The sequence below is a fragment of the Mustelus asterias genome, chromosome 20 (genome assembly GCF_964213995.1).
Source record: "Mustelus asterias chromosome 20, sMusAst1.hap1.1, whole genome shotgun sequence".
In the NCBI taxonomy this organism is placed as follows: Eukaryota; Metazoa; Chordata; class Chondrichthyes; order Carcharhiniformes; family Triakidae; genus Mustelus; species Mustelus asterias.
The window spans coordinates 45,676,527-45,695,813 of NC_135820.1; the positions used below are offsets into that span (position 1 = coordinate 45,676,527).

At 40.1% G+C, this 19,287-nt stretch overlaps 1 protein-coding gene across 1 annotated transcript in view; it reads right to left on the bottom strand.

Moving 5' to 3' along the window:
- Positions 1-19,287, bottom strand: part of LOC144508247 (sodium- and chloride-dependent neutral and basic amino acid transporter B(0+)-like) — a 97,395-nt gene that overhangs the window by 74,101 nt on the left and 4,007 nt on the right. Inside the window, exons 2-7 of the mRNA XM_078236063.1 lie at positions 18,988-19,138; positions 18,077-18,208; positions 10,002-10,189; positions 6,273-6,310; positions 2,475-2,504; positions 1,009-1,141 (exon numbers count right to left, since the gene is read on the bottom strand). Coding sequence (XP_078092189.1) covers positions 1,009-1,141; positions 2,475-2,504; positions 6,273-6,310; positions 10,002-10,189; positions 18,077-18,208; positions 18,988-19,138 — 672 coding nt within the window. The remainder of the gene's footprint in view (positions 1-1,008; positions 1,142-2,474; positions 2,505-6,272; positions 6,311-10,001; positions 10,190-18,076; positions 18,209-18,987; positions 19,139-19,287) is intronic.

A 19,287-nucleotide genomic window follows, 5' to 3' on the forward strand; every position in this document is an offset into this window, starting at 1 on the left:
CAGACACGAGGAGAATGTGCAAACTCCACACAGACAGTGACCCAAGCCAGGAATCGAACCCAGGTCCCTGGAGCTGTGAAGCAGCAGTGCTGACCACTGTGCTACCATGCCACCCAGTAGGATGACTACATTGAGTTACGGGGATAGGATCTGGGTAGGATTGCTGTTGGTGTAGGCTCATTAGACCGAATGGCCTTCTTCTGCACTGTGGGGATTCTTTGATTCTCATATGTTGCTTATGATTCTTTTGCCAGTTGCATAGAATACAATTCGTGTTTTCTGGTTCTGGACACTTCTGCCAGTGGGAATAGTTTCTTCCTATTTACTCTGTCCATTCCTCATGATTTTGAGCGCCTGGCTTAAATCTCTTCTCAACCTTTGATTCTCCGAGGAAGAAGCCCCAGCCTCTGCAATCTACCCTTGGAACTGGAGTCCCTCATCCCTAGATTAAAAATTACAATCTTTAATACTTGGAATGTTTGAGCAGACAAGATACATTATTCATAGAGCTATAATTTGCAAAACGTAAATGCATCACATTAATATTACATACTATAGCTCAAGTTATTCTAGCTAATATAGAATTTTATGTCTATTGTGATTCCCATTTCTTTTTCCCAATTGCCGGGCCTAACAGAGATATATATATAGGAAAAGATAGGGAAAAAGTGAGCAGCTTTTTGTAGACATCCAGAAATGACAAGAGATAGACAGAAGGACCGGAATTTTGCCGGCATGTCCGCCCAGATTCCGGGGGTGGGCGAGGCTCGGAGAACGGCATTCTCCTTTGGCCTCGGGCGTGATAGTAAGAAACTCGGGCGGACGTGCTAGTAAAATTCCTTCCAAGGGTAGAAAATTAAACAGAAAGAAAGATGAATTGGAAAATTTGAGATACATTGGGATACAAAACACAGACAGAAAATTACTTTATCAATAAATTAAATACATTGGTGCAAGCACCTACATTTCTTAGCAGAATCCCAATTCTATTTCCTCAAACCTTTTTACCTTCCCTGAAGAGCGGATTCCTTGACATAGGGCCAACCCAGTGATCAGCCATGCCAGAAGCAAGCAGAGAACTAAATACCAGACCAGCTCCCCAGTCTCTTCAATCGAATGTGTACGACGCAAAACTGCTTTACTAAATAAAATAACACCTGTTGTAAAGATATTATTCATTACACATTTTCTAGCAAATTACAATAGTAATTACATATTGCAAAGATTGTATCCAAAATCCGAATGTGTTTGAAAGGTGTCCAGTTATTGGTAATAATTTGATTTTTTTTCGTTATTCTTTATGGGATGTGGGAGTTGCTGGGAAAACCAGCAACAGGTGCCCATCCCTCTTGCCCTTGAACTGAATGATTTGCTTAGTCATTACAGAGACAGTTAAGAATCAACCACATTGCCGTGGGTGTGGAGTCACGCCAGAATGGGCAAGGATGCAATATTTCCTTAGTGAACATTAGATAACATGAGTGAACATTTTCTTAAAGTTAACACTCGTGAATCATATGGGTTAATGCAACAATCACCGTTACTGAGAATAGGCTCATGTTCCAGATTTATCAAATCAAATTCCACAACCATGGTGGAATTGTGAACCCATGGCCCCAGAGCATTAGTCTGGGCCACTGGATTACTAGACCACTGACATATCTACTATGCCACCATCTCCCCTTCAATGTAACATAACTGTAAATGTAATTATTATTACAAAATCTAACTTAAATTTAATACGTTTTTGATTCTTGCTTTATTTAAAAATAACTTACTTAGCATGTTAAGCCTATAAATCATTTACAGACCTCGATGTGAATCAAACAGATTAATATTTACATAATTCTCAATCCCCTTCATCAGATTTTAGTTTTCTTCCTTTAGAGTTTCCAATTAAAGCTTTTGGTGACTTGCTTTGACATCATTTGTTAGAAAATAATGTTTTTGATAGAATTATCAAAAATGGTTGAAATGGCAAAAATAATTAAATGATCTATTTGCTAATTTATGTCTGTCACATTGATGGATATGGTACTTCTGTCAGTCCCTACATACCCCTTCCCCACCATGACCTGCAATTTTGTCAGCAGTGCAATTAATTATAATGGAAAGGAGGAAATCAAGCACAGGTCATTTTTAGCCATTTAGTTTTCAAATGTGCGACTTCAGAACAAGATAGAAATCTAAAATATAATCAACATTTTGACTGTACACATAATTGATTGTTGAAGCAAAGCTACATTATTTTAATTATTTTGCAATGAGAGGTTCAACTAGGGATGCACAATTAATGTTGCCCTAGCCAGCAATGCCCACATCCCATAATTGAATTAAAAAATAAATTAGATTAATCTCATTGCTATACATTATGCATCAAAATCAAACTTTAAAAATATGAAACAGCATATTAATTTTGATAATTTCACAAAATATAAAATCTTTCAATGTTGCTATTCAGCCATTCTACTTACACCCAGTACAGCTCACTTGCACTTTGTTGAGTTATATAGGTCCAAGTTCCATTTTTGCAAATTTCACCATTTACTTGAATACTCCCTTCAGCCAGCGTAAAATTGCAGGAAAGATCTGTAAATTGTAGTAATATGATAAGTACATTTTATTTGATGTTATAATTAGTCATCAAACAAATTAAAAACTGGACCTTCAGATAAAATGTTTTAGTTTGACTTGACAAATTAGTCCATGGTAAAATTAAGTTTTATGTTTTCAAACTTCTGTCTTGTAACTCACATCCTCCTCTTAATACCAATAAATACTTCATCTATCTTTGAATATTGCATTATGATCATTTAGTTCCAATCCAAAAGGGCAGACATAGGCTGAAATTCTCTGACCTCGCCTGCGACTGGGATTCTACGGTCCTGCTGCAGCGAATGGAGTTTTGGCTGAGTGCCAAATTCTCCGGTCTCACTGGCAGCGGTGTTGCACGAATGAGATCAGCGAACTTTGGCCGTTAGCTCAATCTTACATCTGATCTGAAAGATGCACTTCTGACAGTTCAGCATTCCTTCAGTACTGCCAACCTGCATTATGTGCTCAAGTCTCTAGACTGCTTGTTGTACCGAAGATTATCTGACTTAGATTGGAGAATACTACACAGAGTCCAGGTTGGTACATTTGGGAGAAATTAGAGTGACATTTTCTAACCATCAACATAACAAGTACTAATCAAAAATAGTAAAGGATTGTTTACTTCAAAGTTATCATTTATTTGAAAAACTCACTCAACTACAATGAGAATGTGTTTAAGCCAAGATTTTAAGATTTTTTGGAACATAAAAGCTACAACAAGAGATGCTAGAAGTTATTTTTTCATGCCAATTCCCCAACAAAATTATAAATTTTAACCAATGAAAATTTTGTAGTTTGTCTCTACAAAGATGTGCAGGTTAGGTTGGTTGGCCATGCTAAATTGCCCCTTAGTGCGAGGCGTGTGACACCTTAAACATTAAAAATATTTATTCAAAGTACTTATGAGTTTTCAATGAAATGGTTGCAAAACATACCAGATTTGGCATATAATGCAATAAATTTGCCTCATTTAAAGATGTGTTTCACTAAGAATATATTTAGGCGATTAATCTAGTTTATTGCCAAATTATACTTATGTGGATTCACTTTAATTAAACCGATCTAATGGTGCTTAACTTTGCCTAACCAACATGTGACCCAATCTGAATAAATACAAAATCTAACCATTAAATCATATGAACGTAAACAACAAGCAGATGATTTGAAATTATTTCTGGGATGAATAATCTGGATTTATCAAGATTTACTGAGGGACAAGTCAGTCAATTCTCGAGAAATCCAAATATCATCTGGCCTAAATGTGCCTTTGGTTGTCATTTCAATTTAAAGCCACTTGCTCTCTTGGGTGAATATAATGCTCATCACTAGTGTAACAGGATACAAAATGTATATTTTGAGAGTCATTACTAACAAATCAACTGAACGTTCTGTGGTTACCAGATGCTTACAATTAGAATTGTTAATCATGATGACTCATTTAAAGAAAATTATACTGAAATGTTTTAAACTGATTTTAATGGTAGAACTACAGCATCTGGTGACTGGTTAATACATACACAACTAAAAAAAAACTCTTTTCAGTTTACTAATCTTTGTATTCCAGTTAACCATTACCATCAGCCTAATTGTCCACCACCATTGACAACTGGATGTGGCAGGGTTGCTAAAGTTTGATCAGATTCACCCAGATTCGGCTTTATCTGTAGCTTGCTGCTTCCGCTGTTTAGCATGCATGTATTCCTGTTGCAACTTCACCAGGTTGGCACCTCATTTTTAGGTGTGCATGCTGCTCCTGGCATGACTCCTACACTACACTGAACTAAGGTTTGGTGATTATGGTTAACTATAGACTTTATTTGTTCAGCTACTGGAATGAAAAAAATGTGGGACCTAGGCATGTGCAGATTAAATTTGCCACTTTTGTAGAATGGAAGATATTACAAATTTGATGCTTCATTACTGCTCGACAATGTACAACCCAGTGATATTTATTATTATTTCCAGGTAAGAAGTTGCAATAGCCATTTGGAAGATCAACTTATGCAGGAGAGTTTTTTCTGGTGCAGGCTTGTTGGTAAGTAGGAGAATTTTTTAAAAATTCATTTACAGGATGTGGGCAGCGCTAGCTAGGCCAGCATTTATTGTCCATCCCTCGTTGCTCTCGAGAAGGTGGTGGTGAGCTATGTCCATGAACTGCTGCAGTCCCTGAGGTATAAGTACACGGTCAGTGCTGTTATGGAGGGAGTTCCAGGCAATATATTTCCAAGTCAGGTGGTGAGTGACTTGGAGGGGAGCCTCCAGGTAGTGGTGTTCCCAGTTATCTGATGCTCTTACCCTTCTAGATGATGGTGATCATGGGTTTGGAAGGTGCTGCCTAAGGAACATTGGTGAGTTCCTTTTGATGCAGTGCACCTTGTAGATGGTACACATGGCTGCCACTGTTCAATGATGGCAGACGGACTGAATGTTTGAGAAAGGGGTAACAATCAAGTAGTCTACTTTGTCTGGAATGGTGTCAAACTTCTCGAGTGTTATTCTCACCAGGCAAGTGGTGAGTATTGTATTATGCCTAACTTGTGCCTTATGGATTGTGGACAGACTTTGGGGAATCTGGAGGTGAGTTTGTCACTGCAGGATTCCTAGCCTTTGACCTGCTTTGGTAGCCACAGTATTTATATGGCTAATTCCCAGTTCAGTTTCTGGTCAATGGTAACCCCTGGGATGTTAAATTGCAATTAAACTGTTGAGAATCAATGAGCCTTCTGGCTGCTGTAAATAAGAAAGCACGATTGTAATCAATCCAAGATGTATTTGTTTATAATCACATATAATCTAAACAATTTAGAGTAACTAATTTTATTTCAGTTCACTCAGTATGAAGCTCAATAGAGACTAATGTTACAGCTTAAAAAAAACTATTCTAAAATCAGAAATAGTTTTTTTATTGCAGTTTCAATTCACAGAATATTCCAGTCATCTGTAAATAATACAACATTCATTGCTCCATTTTCTTAATTTTTTAATATTATTTCAACGATAATCTATTAACTATAAGCTGTGAACCTGTCAAATGCCCTATTCACTTTAGAGGCAAAGGCCTGAATTTTGACAGCAATGGAAGGGATCTGCGCTGAAGTTAAAAATGGTGCCAGAGCACAGAATGAGAGACCCAACCACCCCCCGACCCCCATCCCTCCACCATCTGGAGCCCACCTTTTGACTGAGGGAGGGGAGCATGGTGTTACATATTTCACTCTTTTCAAGTTCATGGAGAAAGAACCACATTTAAAAGTGCATCACTTAGAAGAAATTTTCATCACCAATCTTTCTGAAACAGGACTCGTGAGATTTATGAATTTGTGAAAAAGGTCAAAGCATACTGGAGTTCTTTGGAGAGCTCAGGTACCCTTTTGGAAAGGTCAGATACCCTTTGCAATTGTTAAGAGTAAACATGAATGTGTCTGGAAGTTGGGTATGGTCTGTGGATGTATCAAACTGTCAAGTCATTTAAATCCCCTAATACACTGCTCTTTAAATTTTGAAAAAGAAAAACAGTCTGCTGTGGCTTTCAGTTGAAAAAAAACAGTGCTTACAAATTCAATACATATTTGTTGACATAAGTCCTAGGGTTATTATTGTATTAGTACTGCTTCCACAATGTATCATCACAGTGGGGGGCATGTGTGATGACAGGAGTGCAATTGATATGAATATATATTGTTTTTTGTGTTTGAGTGGAATGTTTAAGATTCAGCTTAATGCTACAGGTAGTATATTTGAAGGGAATGTAACTCAAGATGTTGGGAGAACAGGATAACTACTCATTTTAGCCTTGCAAGTGATTAAGTAGAGTTAATGGACTTTTGTTTCCTTAAATTCCCCTGGGATTGCTGATGAGAGTGATTGACAGGGTCATGTGATGATATGGTTTACGTGCAGAGAAAAAAGGCTTTTGCAGAACACAGCTAATTTTCAGCTGAAGCCTGGTTGAAACTAGAAGGATTTTTTCATAGAATATTCATAGAATCCCTACAGTTCAGAAGAAAGCCATTCAGACCAACAAGCCTGCATCGACACAATCCCATCCAGGCCCTATTCCTGTAACTCCACATATTTACCCTGCTAATCCCTCGACACTAAGGTGCAATTTATCATGGCTAAACTACCTAACCTGCTCATCTTTGGACAGTGGGAGGAAACCAGAGCACCCAGTGGAAACCCACACAGACATGGGAAGAACATGCAAACTGCACCCCAGGCCAGAATTGAACCCGGTTCTCTGGCACTGTGAGGCAGCAGTGCTAATGACTGTGCCACTGTGCTACCCTTTCTGGATTTTGGAACTCTCTCTCTCTCTGAAAGCTCCAAGACTGTTAACAAATGTGAAAGCAAATATCCTGAGTTTGCTAACCATTTATTCAAAAATGGATTTGATTTATGCATGGATGAGTTTTATTTGGCATTGGTTCAGTCATAAGTTAGAAAGTAAAATAGCTTTCTTTCATTTTTAAATATTGTTCAACTATTAATGGTTAAGCTGCTTCATTTATTAGTGTCATATTTAAACTGTTATTAAGTGAAGTTAGTTTCACTATTTAAAAAAACCCTACATTGTCAGTGGAATAATTCGTGGAAGTATCCTTTCCTCACATTTATGCCAAAATAGAAAAATTGTTAGGGTCTAGTCTGGCTGCACAATATACCCTGGCATTCTGTCTGGGAGCCTAACTTATAAGTTCATCATTGAATTAACAGTTCCAATAGGTCGGGGGGTCATGAGTACAAATGGTTGTCTTTATATGGGTTGGAGTACTTGAAAGAAATTAAACATATCGAAAAGGCTTTTATCAATGAGAGTGTTTTTTTTAATATAGTGAAGTCTGTAATAGATTTCATCATAGTAGGGCTCCTGATATTTGCCCATGGTGAAATGGAGGGTGTACAGGTTAAAGGATAATAGGAGGTGAGCATGGGTTTGCATGAGTTGGACCTAAGTTGGAACAGCTGCAAAGGAGACATTGGGTAGGGGGTCACAGTTTGGCATGAAGTATATGAAGGGCCATGGGGTTAGAGGAGCATGGGTTGGCAGGAAGGACATCAGGATCCATGGGGGTGGTAAGGGCAAGAGGACTTTCTGTTTTTTAAAAATACCTGCCTCCTCAAAATGAAAACCCTGCCATTCGGGGAAGTTTCTGTGGAAGCGAAAATAAAGGTCTATATTGCAACTTATTGTTCTTCAATTGGTCAAAAATCAGCTCCAAAGGTGTTTTTTTAAACAAATGCCCACAACTGCAAATTTTAATATAATACCATTGATGAAAGTTGGCCAATTTTTACTATGATCTTCCAGCATTAAATTTTACGCAGTACCAAAGAACAGTTTTCCAAATGCCAGCAGGCCACATACACACGTGTGAAAGTCCAGTTCTCATCAAGTATACAGCGAGAGTGCACATCTCGTATCGATTAACATTTTTGATCTCTGGTGGGTGGGGAAGATGGGGGTGGGGGCAGGGGGGTCCGCTGCCACTCTGCGGGCGATCGGTCTGGGTAGAGGCTGGGGGTGGGTAGGAGTGGGTGGATAATAGGGACAGTTATGCTGTAGGGGTGGGGGCAATGTCTGTGGGGGCCATCACTCCCGCTTTTCGCTCCCGAACTGCTTTATCCCCTTTTTGCGGCCCGGGAGCGATGTGACACGGGCACGCTTTTCCAATTTTTTTCTAACTGCGCATGCGCAATTCAGAGTTCCGATCATTTCAGGCACGCTAAGCCCCGCCCACAGCACGATTCAGATTAAGTGCGTATGGGGGCACCTAGAAGCAGATTTCCGAGTCGGATCTGAATTGCGCCCAGATTCAGTACTTAGAATGAAAATGGTAAAATCGGGCCTATTGTGTTATTTTAACCATTCTTATAGATGCAAAGATATTTAATAGCAATTGTTGTAGTAATATCTTCATTGAAATTTGTAACTATTACATAAGAACATAAGAACTAGGAACAAGAGTAGGTCATTCAACCCCTTGAGCCTGCTTCACCATTCAATACAATCATGGCTGATCTCATCTCGGCCTCAACCCCACTTTCCTGTCCTTTCTCCATAACCCTTCAACCCATTACTAATTAAAAATCTGTTCTCAATGTCCTGGCATCCACCATGCTCTGGGGTAGTGCATTTCACAGATTCACCACTCTCGAGAGATATAGTTTCTCCTCATCTGTTTTAAATCTGCTACCCCTTATCCTAAAACTATGACCTCTTGTTCTAGATTGCCCCACAAGAGAAGCATCCACTCTACATCTACTTTGTCAAGACCTTTTATCATCTTATATACCTCAATTAGATCTCCGCTCATCCTTCTAAACACCATTCAGTATAGACCTAAACTACCCAATCTCTCATCATAAGACAAACTCCTCATCTCTGGAATCAATCTAGTGAGGCTCCTCTGAACTGCCTCTAATGCCACTACATCGTTCATCAAATAAGGGGAACAAAACAGTACACAGTACTCCAGGTGCGGTCTCACCAATGCCTTGTACAGCTGCAGCAACACTTCTTTACTTTTATACTTTATTTCTTTAGCTATAAATGCTAAAATTTCACTTGCTGTACCTGCATAGCAGTTTTCTGTGACTCATGCAAGAAGACACTCTTTTTGTCCTGGCCGCATAATCCCTTAATAATAAACTGAAAAAAAGACCTTAACTTTGCAGGCCCATCTCCTTCAGAAAACTTGAGCCCTATGTCCATATACACAATTCCTTTGTGTCCACCTCCTCTCATCAATTTCTCTTAGGCCATAATTTCTCCACAAGTTGAGGGAGTGTTATCCATGCAGCCAGATAAGAAATGCCATTGGGTGATAACATGGACTGGTGTCACTACCTTAAATTACTGTCCCTCCCAAAAAGCTGTTACAATGCCATTAAATCCAATTATGAAAACAAATATTACCATAAATTAGATTTTTCAAATTATGCATATATTAATCATTCAACAGGTGCTGAAGATTACCAAAGATGAAATTAATACATTTAAGCAGTTTCCTTTAAATAAGTCATGATAATTAAGACCATAACATATATGTCAGAATATAATGGTTCAATGAGATTTCCCAGATGCTTCCAGTAGCTCACAATCAGCCTTATATAAAAGATCCAAATGACCCTGTATATTTTTTTAAAATCCCATCAGTACAGGTAATAAAAAATTATTTCTTCACATATTTTATCTGAAAAGTCCAATTCCCTCCACCTGCCCCATCTTGCTAGAAGAAATACTTAAACTGCTATTCAAAATCAATTGACTAATTTTGTTTTCTTTCAACTTAAAAATCACCAAAACATTTATGGCTTACCCATACAAATTATGGTCATTAGAACCACTGTATCTTACTTCAACCAAACTGGTTTGGTTCAACCAGTAGGTTTAATTTTCAAACAAAAATTGCTGACAGAATACCTTGATGTTTTGCACTGCAATTTTCATCTGCACCCCACCAATCAAAGCACTCCGCCCATGGCAAGGGATATTGGAAGGAAGCAAAGAAATAGTACACAGAATAACCTATGATGCAGTTGTAGTAGAGGCACACAAATGCTGACAGAAAGACCATGGTGACACCTACACCTTCAAATAAATGGAGAAAAAGAAACATAGGTTAGAAGTAATTTGTTTGGTTGCAGTAAATCTGTTAATATTTACCTGGTTAGACAAATCAATTATTTTGTTCAAAGACGGTTACTGCCATTAAAATTTTTTGTTTGTACTGTTCCTTACTGCCAGTTTATTCAATTAATCATTCTTTGAACCAAATACTGCAAATTTTAGTTTCTTTTTTAAATGGGGGGAGGGGGGAAACTGGCACATTCCTAACTTTGTTTTTCAGTTTGAATAAATATTTTACTGAAATATATTTAGAACATTCTGGAGTGCGACAAAATAGTTTGATGAGTTGTGGGTACAAGTAGCCACAGTGACAATAAAGGCCTGACCTCAGACATGGGGAACAATGGGCACGCAAAGTGCCACTACAACTCTGGCAATGGATGGTTTATTTAGTGGAGGGCTCAAAGAATCAATTTGGTTGAAATTATGAATACCGAAGCAGAATGTAATCTATAGACCACCAAATAGTGGGAACAAAGGGGAATAAACATGCAGGCAAATTTCAGAAAAATCAAAGGACTTTAATGTGACAATAACAGGATCTTCAAGTATTCTACAACAAGCTGCAAAAATAAAAGAACCGTGAAGCATAAAAAGGGGAAAGAATTTCTGAAATGTGCACAAGGGAATTTTCTTGATCAGTATGCTTCCAGCACAGTGAGGGAGGAAGCAGTGCTGGCTGTCAGTCTGGGAATGTAATGGGGCAAATGGAGTATGTTTAGTTGGAGAGCAATTCAATATCAGTGGTTAAAATCAGATTTAGAATAGTTATGAAAAGGGAGAAAATTCAAATTTGAAAGTACTCTACTTGAGGAGAGTTAACAGCAACTTCAGTGTGTTGAAAAGGGATCTGGCACAGAGGAGTGAAATACAAAAAGTTGCAGGTATTATTTACCTAGATACAGTAGAATAATGGTTACATTACTGGGCCAGTAATCTAAGAGTCTGCGCTAATAATCTCACAATGGTGGGATTTGAACTCAAATAGCAATTTTCAAATTGAATTCAGTTAATTAAATGCATCTGCAATAAGATTATTGGTGGTGATCATGAATGTATTGTATTATTATAAAAATCCAAATGGTTCACCAATGGTTTATTTATCGAACAAAACCTGATATTTTTGCCCTGTGGCCTATTTGTGACTCTAGACCGACATTAATTCAGTTGACGCCAAACTACCTTCTGAAATAGAAAACCAATAAGGTAGTTTACCACCATCTTCTCAGAGCAATTAGGGATGGGGGTTAAATGTTGGCTTTGTCACAGACTTACAAGCTTTGAGTTAATGAATAAAAAGACAATGGGAGATCTTCAAGGTCATGGTTTGGGACAGACTAGACACAGAAAGGAAGAAAATCGAAAGGCAGAACTCCCTAATAACTGCTAATTAAGATATAGCACTTAAACTGCATCAGAAAATTGAGGCCCATGGTAACCATCAAGCCCTTAGTTCAGGAGAGAAAAGAGCTGAATAAAGAAGAAAACTGAAAAAGGAATTAAGTACGGCAGAGAGAATATGAAAATATAATTCTAGATACATTAAAGGGAATCAAAAGTATTTTGCTTTTGCTCAAACAATTAAGCCAATTAAGGAGCAAAAATAGGGAGATGTTATAGTAATGAGCTACTAGTGCATATTTTTCATCTATTTTCCCTGAGGATGGTGAAAATGTCACAATAAAGGATGAAGTAATAGACATTGCATAGGATAAGAAAAACATAAAGAGACTGGTAATGGTCAAAGTGGGAAATTAACCCAGTTAGGATCAGATGCATACTAGGTTACTGAAGGAAACAAGGAAGAAAATTGTAGGCTCTGAACACAATTTTCTGGTCCTCATTAGACATGGGCAGAATTTACAGTTCCCATTGGCAGGTTTGGAGGAAATGAAGGAGGGAGGAGCAGAAGGGTCCATCAAATTTCCCAAGTTTCTGTCCCACTGCTTTTCCACCTGCCCCGATCTGCCCATAACTTTACATAGGTGGACAAGGTCTAGGGCAGCCAGCCAACTAAGGGTGACCAACCATTCCGAATTTTACAGGACTGTTCCATAATTGAAGCAATTGTCTCGAGTGCTGTGTTGTATGTTGCTAGGATGCTGTTTGGTCCATATTTCAGCATGCACACTATGCAATGCATGTCTGCACTTCTCCCGGCTGCCCAATCTGACCAGTTCACCAGCAGCACAGTGCCCCTGCTGACATTTGCTAGGTTCCCTCATGCCAAAGTGTCTTTTAATGTTCTCCAAGAGTTGATCAACCTGAGCCCTCCCTCAGCCTATTTGAAGTCCGTAAGCAGCCAAAGCCATTTCCACCCAGCTGCAATTTTGAAGATGGTTCTAGTTGGTCAAAAGCAAAAAAGAAGTTGATAGGTCATCCTGCTCAGACCTCAGACAAGAAGGGGTGTGATGCCATCTTCAATGGTCCCCTTTCCACCTTTCTCCCCAAGGTCTTTCACCTGCAGGTGGACCTTCCCTCTCCTGGATTCTCCATCAGCATTCCCACTCCTTTGGTTTCATCTATCATCCCTGCCATGAAGCCCCACATTTGACTTGATCCTGGAGACTTAAAACCTGGGGACTCTGGTCCAAGTCCTGTGCATTACTGCCACTGGGACTATAGACTTGCTGGCCAATCTGATTGTCCAACAACTCTCTAAGGCAGGACTTCCACCCAATAAGGGGTAAAATGCCCATCTCAAACTAATTAACAGTCCATGGAGTATTAAATACCTGTGGGGCTACTGGGATATGTGGAGATGCGTTCTCCACAATTCTCTGGTGGTATAGAAAGCCACACTATCTGAATAATTCTACTCATGGGCCGGAACAGTCCGGTCATTCATGCCAGTGGAATCTTCTGGTCCCACCAATGGCGCATCCCTGCACAGATTTTCCAGTGGCAAGAGTGAATTCAACAGGAAACCCTGTTGACAATGGTGGGACCAGAACACCCACCACTGGCCAATGGCTGGGCGCCTCCTACCACTGCAAAGCATGCGTGGGTTACACGGTAAATCTTGCCCAGGGTATCAGAAGACTGAAAGCTTCAAATGTCCGAAAAAGGAAAAAGGGATGAACTCAACAACTACAGATCAGTCAGCCTATTGGAGACAAACTAAAAGTCCCAAACTAAAAGACAATTTGCTCTTAGAAATATTGTGTTAATGAAAAACTTCAGCATAAATTTGTTAAAGGCAATGATGTTTGACTAACTTAATTGAGCTCTATGATGCAGTATTGGACGGTGTGGTTGGACGGTGTGGTTGATATTTTCCATGCAGGTCCTTTAAAGGCATCTAATAAAGGATCACATAATAGACTCAAGTGTAAAATTTAAACCGATGAGATTAAAGCTCCAGTGTGCGCCTGAAGACATAGCTGACTAAGAGATGGATAATATTGTGGTGATGAATGATTGTTTCTCAACCTGGAGGAAAGTGTGCTCTGCTGACTCAGGAATTGGTTTTGGCTCACAGCTCTTTTTGATATGACCTGGGCTTTGGTATACAAGGTAAAATTTCAAATTTTGCGAATGACACAAAATTCAGAAATATACTAATTACTGAGCAAGCTAGAAACAGATGTTCGGGATACAAGGATTCGTGAAAGAGACAACGTGAAGTGATACATTTTGGTCAGATGAAGAGGCAATGCAAACTAAATGGTACACATTTTAAAGTGAGGGTAGGAGCAGATAGGCTTGGGGATGTACGTACAAGTCTTTAAAGGCTACTAAAAAGGCATATACAATCTTTGGCTCTAAATTTAGAGGCATAGATTTTAAAACCAAGGAGATTATGCTAAATGTTATAAAACACTGAGCAGGCTCCTGCTGGAATAGTGGGTCCGATTTTACCATTGTGTTGCGTCCGTTTTTGGGCGCGGCCATTTGGTAAAGTCGAGCGTGAGGCGAGTAGCATGATCCCACGCCCCTGCACCGATTCCCCCTTTACCATGGACCGAAAATGGCCGCGATCGGGACTGTGCCCAAAACGGGCGCGACAGCCATTTAAATGTATTTGCATGCATTTAAATTGACTTAATGGGCTGCACGCCCAACTTTACGGGCACTTCCCCCTTTACCATGGTGTTTGCCCATCCAGAATCGGCACAAAACAGACATGCTCCATAGAAGTCCGATTCAGGCGCTCCAGTTAGTGAGGAGGTAAGTGCCTAGCCTCCGACGGTTCTCTGCTTGAGATGGGTGGGGGGGTGGCGGGGGCAATGGGGGTCTGCTGCCACTCTGCCTGAGATCAGTGGAGGGGAAGGGGGGGTCCGCTGCCACTCTGTCTGAGATCGGTGGGTGGGGAGGGGGGGAAGGGTCCATGATCGGTCTGGGTGGCAGAGGGGTGGGGGTATAAGGGAGTCAGTAATGTTGTAGGGGTGGGGCAATGACTGTGGGGGCCACGGGGAGCCATTATCCAGCCCAGGAGGGATGTGGCAGGGGAGCAGCATTCTTTCTTTTTTTTCTGCGTATGCGCAGTTGGAGGCACCGATCAGAGCTGCAGAGTTTCGGGCACATTAAGCCCTGCCCACAGGGTTCTGCAGTGCGATTCAGACTCGCTGATATTTTTGCAGGCAGAGTGCATATGGGGGCACCTCAGAACAGATCTAAAAGTCGGATCTGAAACACTCCCAGTTTCAAGTCTGCCCAGCATTTGGAATCAAAATGGTAAAATAGGACCCAGTGTGTCTAATTCCAGGCTGTGCAAGGAAGGATGTCAAGGCCTTAAAAGAATTGAGAGGCCATTTACTAGAATGGTATTAGGGATCCAGTTGTGTGTGGGGAATCAAAGAGTCTTTACTGCCTACAGTGTGTGAAGAAATCAGATTTAATTTACATGAAAAGACCAGAGAAACCTTTTTCTTCCTTTACTCAAAGATGTTTAACAGGGCAGGGAGAAAGCGGAGTTGGGGTTCAGAGGTTCTTGATAGAAAATATATAAAGACATATTTCCAATAGTTGTATAGCAAGAAGACACCGATTTAAGGCAATTGGCAAAAGAGGCAAAAAAGAGAAAAAAATTCTTACACAGCGAGTTATGATGATCTGGAATGCACTGCCTGAAACAGACTCAAAAGGGAATTGGACAAATACTTGAAAAATAGAAAATATACAGGACCACTGAAAAGATTGGGGTTGTGACTAATTGGATAGCACTTTCAAAACCCACTGATGTTCCAAGATGCTTTACTCGGGATAGGGAGAAAAAGACAAAAAGGTAAATGAACATACTGCTTTCCTCTCAGTGAATAAAGCATTTGGGGATATTTTAAAACTATGAAACAAACTGTGTGCGTATAAAACTATCATTTTTTCCAGTTGTTTTATGGCAAGCTAACTGATCCATGAGAAGTATGCGACTATCAGCAAACATGTATCATACTAACAATGCCTTTTTTATTGGTCGTGTTTCATTTATAAGGCTGTTGACAAAGATATGCTACAGAAGCCCAGCCACTTTCTGATCTTTCACTATCAAGGCTGTGGACCAACAAGGTAAGAGATCTGACAGAGGCTTGATGGATGGGATGCAAATCAGATACACAATTCAGATCTGTAACGGTAGCTAAAACTGAGCTAAGAGCATTCATGGAAAATATGTTAATATTGTTTTGAACAAAGTCATGAAAGGTTCAGCATTAAAAAATGTTTGCTATTATTTTGCACTTTAGTTTGTGTACAATATTTTACCCCATTATTTATAAACAATAGCAGATCTGAACATTGAGGGGGCGATTCTCCTATTCCAACCTGCTAGCTTTTTGGTGGGTCAGAATGGGAGATGCGTGCACCGATTCGCTGGATTCGCTCATACGTTCCCGATGCATGTGCGTCTCCCACTGCCGGAGAGCAGGTGCAGTCGTGACCATGCTGTAAACCGGCGGGAAGACCGGTTAATCTATTTTAAATGTCATTTAAATGTGATTATCGGGCCTGGGACTGAATTCTCCAAGCCCAATAGATCTCCCCACCTGCCAGTGCAATTTCACTCCGGCGGGGTGTAGAGTAGCTCCCCATTTTGGGGGAACTAGCGGGGGACCCTACTGGAGTGAAGTGAAGGCAATTGGAGCCCTCCAGGGGGTCAGGTGGGGGGGGGTGCCCCCTAGGCATGGGCACCCTAGTAGTGCCAGCCTGTGCCCCCTGGCACTGCCCAAGGGACAAAGCGCCCATGCTCAGGGGGCACCTTGGCACTGCCCACTGGGCATCAGGCAGTGCCAAGGAAGTGGGGGCTGGGGGCAGTGCCAAGGGGCGGGGCTGAGGGCCTATTGTGGGCAGGGCTTCGGGGTGATCGGTGGGGGTGTGGGTCCTGCTGCCACTCTGCATGGGGATCAGTTGGGACTGGAGGGAGGCCAACGAACAGGGTGAGCTGTGTGGGGGGGGGGGGCGGGGGGGCGGTGGTCTGCCGGGGGGATCTGCCGGGGTGGCGGGAGGGCGGGGGGAAGTGGGGCTGGAGAGTGGGGTGCTCCGGGACGGGACGGGGGCATTAGGGCTGGCCCAGGAATGCTTGTGTAGGCCGTGATCGGGCCTTGGGGGGCACTGCGAGGGTCCTGGGCTGGCAGTAATAGGCCCCACCCTCTGAGCTTTTAATGATATTCACGATTGTGACCTCTGCACTGCACAGAGCGTAGGAGATTTGAGTCTAAACTCTCACTGAAAAAACAATTGTGAATTACACCATTTTTCCCGCCAATTCAGCACTTAGAACTTTTTTGGGAGAATCGCCCCCTGAAATTTTGGGAGAACTGAATCCACCAGATTTCCCCCTCTGCACTGTCCCCATCATTTCCACTATCCTCTTCACAAAAAAGTAGAGCAAAATTGATTATGAAGATAAATAACTGCTGAAGACTTTTTGAAGCAAATCATGCAATTTTCCACTGGATGGAAATAAAATGGTTATGCAGGAATTCTTTTAGTCTAGAGCGCCGGAGCTACAGTTAATAGAAAGATAGAAAAGTCACTCTTTGGGCAACATTTCCCAGCCTGGACATCAATGGATATCGTTTTGGGGGTGGGGGGAGGGGGATAGGAAAATTTGGAGAGACATTACAATTTTGTGTTTTGCTGTAATTGTTATATTAAAAAATTTAGTATTAGCTTTGTTTAGGGAGTTCTTTTTTTTTGCATGTAGCAGCTAACCCACCAACCACCTTTTTACTTTTCAGAAAGTCCACTGCTGTACATTCAGCAGCTAGTTAATCAATTTAACTATACTTCTCTTAGGAGCACTTCAAATAAATGAGCAGTAAATTATTCAAAAACCTGATGCTACTTAACAGCATAGGAAACAAGAAGGCCCCAAAGTTAAATGTTTAAATACATAATTACATTACTACAAAAAACTAACCAAGCAATAGAGGTCTTTCAATTTTCGTACTCAACAAGTAAATAGATCCAAGTTTTAAAAATGGATCATAGTTTTCTGATTAAAAAAAAAACATTTTCACTGTACATGCAAGAGCAAATACTTCAGTTTAAGCAGCATGAATCCAAAAGTCAGTCTAAAATCAAGAAAAGGTAATTGTTTTAAACATACATCTACTCATTCATTACTGAATGTAAATTGCCTGCAGTTTCCTGTAATGCAGAGCTGGATCTCTCCCCTTATCTATTGCTGAACTTGTTATGGGCTTGTTAATCTAATTGAATACGCAGAATGAAAATGGCAGCAGATAAATCCTGACTAGCTTTACCGGTAAAAATTCAATTAAATAAATTCCATATGTATTCAGCAGGAAATGGAATGAGCATTTCTAGTTGTTCTCTTCGAAATAAACAAAAAAATTGCAGAACATAAACACCCATGCTTCTATTCCATGTTGCTATACAAACACCAACCTTGTAGGATCGGCACAGCTTTCCACACAAGAACAGGCCCCAAGCTGGAAAACTGCCCAAGTGAACATTCCAAGAAAAACACCGGCAATCCTGCTAGTGTCAGTACGGCTACATAGGGAAGAACGAAAGCACCTACACCATCAATAAAAAATGAAGCAAATCAGATAAATAATGTGAATAGGTTTACCAATGAACATTTAGAATAAATTAGAAATGTCATTGCCATTTTAAACAGGAATATATTCCTTTGAACGCAACAGTACAAATGTATACTGATAATTTATTCAACATCAAGATGTTTCCCATACACCCACCAGATACACACAATTTGGTTGTTCTGTATTATTGCTAATTTAAAAAAACAACAAATCTTTTAAGTTTTGTACACCTTTACGAAGAGCTGCCAAAGCCCAATAAAATTTCATTCAAGTCAAGTAATTTATATAGAATTAATTACATAGTTGTTGCTGCTAGAATACAATGTGTTCCCAACTCAGAAATGGCACTAAACATATCATTAAATAGCCAAGAATGCTGAAACTAGACTCAAAATTCACAATGCTGTTTTCCTTTCATAATAAGAATAATTACTTCAGTTCAACAGTACAATACTATCAAAACCCAGATAATTTGTACACAATGGCATGTTAAAAATGTAACGTTACTTAGAGACAAAATTAAAACTAATGCCATCTATTCTCGCTCCTCTACATCAAATATTAAATATAGAAAGGCATTTAAGAATTAAAATCTGTTCTTGAACAGGCTGAGAAAGATGGGAAGAAAGTGATGGAGCTGGGGCAAGAGTGCACAAATGTTTTACCAGTGCTTGTCCTTTCTATATAAATTTTTCCCTACATATTTAATTTGAACATGATTCCCCATGATCCTCATCAGTTTTATTACAGTACCTCCTCCATTTTTGAAAGCCAGATAAGGGAATCGCCAGATGTTGCCCAATCCCACAGCATAGCCTATCATTGACAGCAAGGAGTCAGTTTGAGAGCTCCAGACTTCTCGCATCGTAACTGAAGCATCAAGCTCAGATGATTCACTGGAATCCTGGAGTAAGTGTAAAAAAAATTAGGCTAAGCAGGCAAAGTTTTTCTCCACTATAATTGAAACAATTTTTGTCATTCTAATGAAAAGTCAATTTTGAAACATTAACTCTTCGTTCCCCACAGATGTTGCCAGAGCATAAAAGCATAAGA